The 8,549-nt window shown below is 41.3% G+C and overlaps 1 protein-coding gene across 1 annotated transcript in view; it reads left to right on the forward strand.

Annotated features, from left to right (window-relative positions):
• Window positions 1–8,549, forward strand: part of gsna (gelsolin a) — a 31,022-nt gene that overhangs the window by 8,042 nt on the left and 14,431 nt on the right. Inside the window, 1 exon segment of the mRNA XM_041810323.1 lies at window positions 2,483–2,563. Within this exon segment, the coding sequence (XP_041666257.1) occupies window positions 2,483–2,563 (81 nt within the window).

Raw genomic sequence — 8,549 nt, forward strand, 5'->3', positions numbered from 1 at the left:
CCCTGGAAAGTCCTATCCTTTTCCCCTCCCTCCTCTCAGTACCTAGAACTGCTCACTTTCTGTGCATTTTTTGAAATCCTGAAGTGGGCGGAGTTAGCTTTGAGCTGGGGGTTCACTTATAGGTCGTTTCCACCAAGCAGTCTGGCTCAGTTTGGTGTGGTACGGCATGCATTTTTTTGCGTTTCCATAGAGCACAAGTTGGAAAGGGTCCCAAAAACCGACCCATACCGTCCCACTTTTCGGCACCCTTCCGTAGGGGTGCCAGTCTTACCTATCTGTACCTAAAAGGTGGAGCTACACATAGGGCAGTCACAATTATTACAATATTCACCAATCGCGATAATTTTTCATATTCGTGATTACCGTGAATTATTTATTTATCCACAAAGTTGCATAAAATAACTCAGAATCTGACGCAGCATGATGACGTCGCAGCCTCACTGCCTCACTGTGTTGTTTCCCTCTCGTCTTGGTTGGATGTTTAGCGAGGCTAGGATAATAACATGGAGGGTGAGGAGGTTCTGGTTCCAAAGCCACGTACCACGGCACCGCTGTGGATGCATTTTGGTTTTAAGCCTAACGATAAAGGAGAACCCAGTAATGTGGAGGAAGCGATCTGTAAACTTTGCCCTAAAAAAAGTGCCAGTCAAAAGCGCTAACACAACAAATTTGAAACAACATCTACAGACCCATCATCCACAGCAATACGCCGAACTTGGAAAGACCACACAAGCACAATCACCAGCCGGTGCAACAGCAGCTGGTGCATCCCGTCAACTGGCTCTTGGCGAATCCTTCGGATGACACTCCAAGTATAAACAGGACAGTGTAAGATGGCGCACGTTAACAGACAGTGTAACGCGGTTCATTGCTAAGGAAATGCAGCCGTTTAATACGGTAGAAAAACCAGCATTTAAAGAAATGCTGCACAGGTTTGCACAAGTTTCACCTGTGCAATACTTTCTAACAGTTTTAGCCTAACAGGCAGGAATAATGTGAGTTTGCTTCAATGCTTGCCCTGTTGCAGCTGATTGATTACAATAAATCCTCTGAAAGAATGGAGAAGTTACTTATGTCTTTGTCTATTTCTTGATGTTCAAAATGTCATTAAATTGCTCTTATTCATTAAGGTGTACAGTACAGCACAGAATGTGTATTATTAAAGCTAATTATACTACAATAGTAGAATATTAAGAAGGAAAAAATAGACAATATATTCGTCAATCACAATTATTTGTCTGAAAGTTAATCATCTCCAGAAATTCCTAATCGTGACAGCCCTAGCTACACACAACATTAGGGGCTGCACTGACATCACGTCAGCCCGCGACTCAGCTGCTCACCTCCGGGCTTCAAACATAGAGGTCTGTGCTGTGAGAAGCGGGGAAAAAAAAAAACAGGAGAAAAGCAGATTAATATCTGCCTAAATGGGAAATATTTGGACTCGACGGAGATCAAAACTGTTTCCTAGTCTATGGATTTTGGTATCTGGCCACAAATCAAGTTTCCTGACGTTTATCCGGACCTGATTTTAAGAACACAAAGTAGTGCCCAAAGGCTCACATCAGCCTGATCCATCCACAATGGATGAGAACTAAATTAATGCTGAAGTTTTGTGAATACGAAGCCTTATAACAGTTCATTCTCATCTGTAACTAGTTATTAATCTACTTCTTAAGTTAGATAACCTGTGAAAACATCGCTCTGTGGTTGTTGGATGTGTTTGTAAAACTTGAGGCTGCAGACTATTTTAAAACGAGATCAGTGCACCCCGGATTTCTGACTTAATCTAGCTTGATTTTAACACCAGCTGAACTTTTACTTTATTTTTAGTGCAACAAATTCTCATAGTACAACTCTAAACTTTCATATTTTGGCGTATAAACTGTTCTAGACCAGATATATTCACATATTAACGTAGCGTTATGACTCAAACCGTCTCTGTACACATATTTCAGCAGCTGAGGATCTGTACTGACAGCAGTTAACATCATTAAAATGTAATTTATTTTCTAAAAAGCACATTCAGCTGAAATAAAGCTGTTTACTGCTTATTCCCAACTGATTTCTGTCACTCATCCTTTCTATAACTCTGCGGCTGGAACAGCAGCCTTGCGCTGTCTGTGACTTCACGTGCATGCTTTTTACAGCTCCACCCACCCAAGTGAGAGCACGGGTGTCTGGAAACGCAAACTATTTTGGGGTTTAGTGCACCAAACCATACCAAACCGAACTGAATCAAACTGGACCCCCTGATGGAAACACGGCTATAGTTTAACTGCACAAATAGTCAACGTGTTACATACCATTTTGCACTACCTTTAACATTGATTTAGCCATGTGTGGTAAATGAAGGGTAACCTCCTTTACAGCACACCATTTCCCTGCCCCTTTCACCATAACAGCTCTCACTTTAATTTAAGTGAGGAGCAGAGGGAGCCACAGCACATACTCTGATTATGCCTGATTCTTGCTGTTGAAGTTGTGGTGTAGCCGACACCATCGAGCAGTGTAACTCTGAGCCTTATGCAGAGGCCTGTGTCGACGTCACCTTCTCAAAAATGTAACTACGCATCAAAGTAATGCAGACCGAAAGCTCTGTGATTGGTTCACAGTGAACAACTAGTCAAATCTACTTGATGACACCCGTAAATCTATCATGATTCTGAAAATGATCAGTGTACCTGACAACCTTGCAAAGTACCCTGCACTCTGCTGTGCTTTCAGGTTAATTGTTCCTGTGACAGCCATATCACATCCTTTAATAACCACCTATATATCACTGTAGTTATTTGCAAAGTCATAAACAGACGTTTTAATAGTCGTTGTCCTACGCTTCGCTAACAGATGACAGGGAAGCAGAGTGTTTAGTCTGTGTTATTTGTGCTGAGCAATCTGAGGGGCAGCTGCTCGGCCCTCGAGAGGCAGAGAGCCACATGCATGGAGAAAATGAGTCATCAAGAAACCCCTTCCTTCAGGAGAAATCCTTCGTCTGGGGAAACAGCAGCACAAGATCCCGCATAACAAGATTTCACGGATTGAACTATTAAGGGCTTGTTTTTGAAGTGAGACACCAGCAGACAAATCACAAGGCCAAATCATCATATGAATTCGCTTTTTCTATCTGCACTGTGGATCAGGTTTTCACTCGTCCCCCCGAAGCGAAGGCAGACACAAGAGAGAGAGAGAAGCCTGCAAAACATGGGGGAGGGGATCAAATAGCTGAGTCTGGAATGACAGACTCCCTCCATGTTTGTTTGGGGCACAGAGGGCACAAAAAGAGGCTGGAGTTAGGGAGTAAAACACAATGAATACCTCCAGCTCTACAGAGGTGTGGGGAGGCCTACAGATACCATCTGCTTTCCCCAGCATGCCTGTGAAAAAGCACTCACCAATAATCATATGATCCGTTGTAGGGCTGGGAGACAAGGACTGAAAATCAGACTGGGATACTTTTTAACTGAATGGTGATACAAACATTGACATAGTTTCAGTAAAAATCTAACTTTATTGAAACCTGTCTGATGACATGGCAACAATTTATAGAAGTCCTGGACAACTACTATTGCAGACAAACTCTATGAACAATCAAATATGGGGTCATAAGGATTTTTTCTGTTGTATCAAACAAGTATCAGTGTATTAGTAAGTGAAATATTATCATAAATGCTCCAAAATAAATGAAAACCACAGGTGAGGATAGAAATTAAAATCTACTGGTATGGTGAAGGTTAGGCTACAGGCCTGGTTCCCTCTGTACCATGATGTTCTAGTACAGCATCTAGCATACTGCTGATGCTAAACTGATCCGCCTGTGAATCTCACAGCTCATTTTACCCTCACCCGTGATCAAACCCCTAGATACTTAGGCCTCGTCCACATGCAGATGAAAACGATATATTGCTGTTTCGTTTTGAAAAAGTTTTCCTTAAAGGTGGTATCATTTCAAGAAATATCTGCATAAGCACGGAACCACTGAAAACGACTGGAAACGCTGTAGGGCATATGTCAAGCCTGTATGTGGCACTGCATTGCTGCCACGGAAATGCACCAAAAGAGAGAAGAAAATCACAGAAAACTGACACAAACTTTCTTCTAGCTGCCCTTCTGGTTGTTCTCCGCGCTGGATTTGAGAACATAGGGTGTATGCGTTTTGCGGTGGTGATAAAGGAGCATCAGGTTTTGCTGTAAAAGCCATAACAAGCTCAGTAGCTTCTGCAGCACAAACACAACCTTGTAACCGCCATTGTTGTTTTGGCCGGACTCATGCAGGCGTCTTAAGAGAGCTACGCTATGTGTGACGTATTCGTTTCAAGAAAGATGTGGTTGGCCGTCCATACGGAGACAAAATGGAACAGCTGTTTTGGGAGCCTGAAAACGCTTCTCTTTGAAAGCGTGAAGCGTGAACAAATAGGGCCCCTCTGCATCTCTGTGTATACAATCAAAGGCATCTTTTCTGAAACAATCATGGCATAGCCCCCTAAACCTGCATGTGCTAACCCTGCCGACAACAATGGCAGATTATGGAATTTTGTTTGTGTAGAAGAAGCTAATAAGCTTGTTATGGTTCTGAAAGCAAAATCTTTAGTTCCTCCACTACTACTGTTAGCAACAAATGGTCATGGAGAACCACATACGCCACATGTTCTGGGATCCACTACAGAGTGCAATCAGAAGGGCAGCTAGTAGAAAGGTTTTAGTGAGATAAAAGTTTGGGTACACTTGTTCCATAATCTAATCATGGTTTTGGTGTATTTCTGTGGCAGCGTTACAGCACCACTTACATGCCTGGCATATATACTACAATGTTTTCAGAGGCTTACGCAGACATTTCTTGAGACAATGCCATGTTTCAAGAAACTTTTAAAATATGCTAAATTAGAACACGAGTTACCTCGCCTTGAAGCAGGAAATGCAGGCAACCCCTGAAGCAAGAACTGAGGTGGAGCTCAATGGTGAGCATCTGGTGGCCGGGGCTTGTCTCCATGGGGCCTTGATGGGCTTAGCCTAAATACACATGGAGCTGCTTCCTTCTGGGTCCACCACCTGCAGGGTTGGACGTAGGGGTAAAGCAAGTGGGGTGGTGGGCAAAGGTGGGGATCTATAGGCATTCTGACCCACAGCAACACGGGTCTTTGCAAAGTAGAGTAACCATCAGTATAACTCCAGCAGTGGGAACAGTTTGTGGTTAAGTGGGATTAAACCCCCTGACCTTCTGGTTGAGAGGCAACTGTCTCTTCCTACTGAGCCACAGCTGCCCCAGGACAGGACAAAACAGGAAGCAGGCAAAGTAGTTTAGTATTTTAGTAGGCTGTTCTCTTTATTCCTGCATGTGCATGAACTTATGTGCTGTGCTCTTCTTCAGAAAAGGGTCCAGAGAGTGATGCCACAGAGGTTCTCTTTTAAATTACCTTTAATCTTTTTACTATTTGAAGCCACAGAAACTACTAAACTATATTGTCTTACCCTTTATATTTTCTGAAAAATATCTTAAAACTTGATATATCACCCAGCCCTTAACTGTTCTTTTCGAAAAAGGCACATAACTGTGTGTTGAGTCAGACAAAGTACCCCTCCATGAGTCACTTCATCCAAGTTTGAGCTTCCAGAAACAGATATTTATTTTAGTCAGCTGTTGCCCTTCATTCAAGAAAACTTTGTTCAAAACCTTTCTATTTGTACCAAACTAATCCTCAGATTCTCCCCTCTCTCTCTTTTGTCACTGTAGAAAATACATTTTTAACTCTGACTTTGATTTTTCAAAGTGTGAGCTGATGCAGATGCCATGCATCCCCTCTAATGTTTTTTCTTTATTAAGTTACAGACAGTACACGTAGCTAACAGTGGGATGCAGATGCAGACACAGTATTTCTCTCCATCAGAGGGGAAGATCAGTCAAAAGAAGTCATATTTATAAGTGCCACAGAAACAAATATCCTCAGAGTGAGAAGTCTCACAGAAGTGAGGTTTTCAATGGGAGAGAGGCTTTAGAGGAACGGTGCTCAGCTGCTGTTGGATGAAACGATTTCTTGAAAAAGTCAACTTTTCAGGATTTGTTTTTTTCCATAAGCAGCTCTATTTTCGGGCAAACACAAAACTACATGTGCAGTAGGTTTTTGAACATTTATCACGAGGATTGAAATGGTTACATTGTGTTATGAAACTTACACTCGAAGCAGTGATGTCAAACTTTACTTCAAGCTAACAGCTTTTCCTGTTGCTCTCAGCGCTGCCACTAAAAACATCTGCACACTTTTTATGCATTAAAGCGTCTCCTGTTACCTTCGGCTCATATTAAACGTTGACTACTGTGAGCAGGCCTCTGTGTCAACGACATTTACTGTGCTCAACTCTGATCTCTGCATGCAAGCTGGTTTTATGTTATTGGGTGTGTCGCTTTAAGTTAATGAATGACTGTAGATCAACTCAAGCAGAAGTCAGAAGATTTATTATGGTTGCATGAAGTTACTGAATTTACACACTGCAGTACATTTAGATGGTTTCTCAGAAATGTATGCTATTCAAAGCGTTTGTACTTGTGGAGATGAATATGTATCGCCAAATCTGATTATGGGCTGCTAGTTAGGCCACAGACATTTCTTAAAGGAATAGTTCGCTTTTTTGTTGAATATTAGGGCTGTCAGTGTAAGCACATTAGATATAATTTCATTAAAATCAGAAATGCGTTAGATTTTTTGGCCTTTCAGGTGAACCGTAGCTGGACTAGTGTAGCAAGACAGCACCTGAGCTCTTTTCATCAAAGCAATTTCCTACTTTTAGGACACCAGTGCATCTTTGAGCTTTCCACATTGAGCTATTTCATTTACTTTTCATCAATAACTTTTCTTTGTTGTTAAGGTAATGCTGTTGCCTTCCAGAAATACCATATTTTTCTCAGGATAAAAGCAGGTTTTTACCCTAACAGGCTGTGAAGTACCCTTATCTTAAGACACTACAAACTGCAATATAATGGCATAAAAAAAAACAATTTGCAGAGAAGATCTCTTTGCCTAATTGTAAATCTATCTGTTACAGCTTCCCAGAAATCAATGGTTTTCAATGAGTCATTTTGTACATGCACTCCTGCACAATTCTTAATTTAAACTGTTAAATACTATAAGCATAATAAGCCATTTGAAGCTGTCTCCTTCCTCTAAGTCATGGTTTAAGATGACACAGGTATGGCATCGTTGTATTTATGTACAACTACGGTTCCAAAATAGTTAGGACGCTGTATAAAATCTAAATAAAAACAGAATGCAATGACTTGCAAACCTCGTAAACCCATACTTTATTCACAATAGAACATTAACATATCAGATGTTCAACCTGAGATATTTTAGTCTTTCTTGAAGAATCGTAGCTCATTTGTAAGTTGATGGCAGCAACACATCTCAAAAAAGTAGGGAGTTCCTGGAGCAAAACACTTGACCCCAATTTGCACCCAGTGCTGCATCAGGGGAGTACAAAAGGGTATGGAAGCATTCGTATGGTATTAGTTAATATGGATGAATACTGAATTCTCCATAGCATATTCTGTGAATTGAAAGTGATTTGAAAGCGCTTTGAACAGTTAGATGACATCCATTTACCTTTTACCAGGTATCAGCTCCCCAGTATTACAGCCATAATAAGTGTAGTAGTCGGTCTCATTTTGGGGATGTATGCTCTTCTTTCAACAGATTTCAGTTTATAAAGAGCTGGGCCTAGCCAGTCCGCTGTGTAGTAATAAAAACCTTTGATGGTTGAACCTTATTTAAAATGGCCTTTTAGGAAAACAGAAATGATGTTCATCTAAAATGTGATGAATTATTTTTTAATAGACTGAATTGCTTTTGGCACCAGGTCACATGTAAACAGACTGATCAGCATCAAAGGCTATTTAGTCCTTACTGATATTAGATTACAATCCCCTCAGCATGTGACTCCATCTGACCTCAGATACTTGATACTGTAATGGCCAGCATTAAAAGTTTCCAAATCCAATCATTTTAAGTGAGCTTAGTGTTTCTTCATGAAAACTTGTTTGTGTGAATTTCTTTTGTCAGCATTCTCTCCACTCTTGAAAAAATTATGGTGTCAGTATGGTCTTTTCATGTGTCAGCATTCAAGATTAACTTTTTGTCCACAAAGTGTGAAATGTGTGTTGGGCTCTTTACCCGTGACTCAGTCATAAAAACACAGTGTTAGACACCATTCCCAATCCATCATCTGCTGTCTGGGGCCTGGTTGTGGTGGCTGCAGGCTAAGCATGTCAACCCAGACATACCTCACACCAGCATTGTTTTCCAGCTCCTCCATAGGGACTGAGGTGTTCCTAGGCTCCTCCCAGTTGGTCATGACTAGAAGACGTCCTAAGAGAGGCACTCAGGAAGACCTAGCATGCCAGATAGATAGTTTCACATATCCATAGCGTAGGACATTTTTCACATCCATCTGGGCAACAGCCCATACACAGTGTTTGGCAGTGGTGTAGTAGTGCCTGCAAAAGTGAATACACTCTAAATTTATGCCATATTTTGAAACTAAAATATATTAATGATGATAAG

Source organism: Cheilinus undulatus, linkage group 17 (genome assembly GCF_018320785.1).
Source record: "Cheilinus undulatus linkage group 17, ASM1832078v1, whole genome shotgun sequence".
Classification (NCBI taxonomy): domain Eukaryota; kingdom Metazoa; phylum Chordata; class Actinopteri; order Labriformes; family Labridae; genus Cheilinus; species Cheilinus undulatus.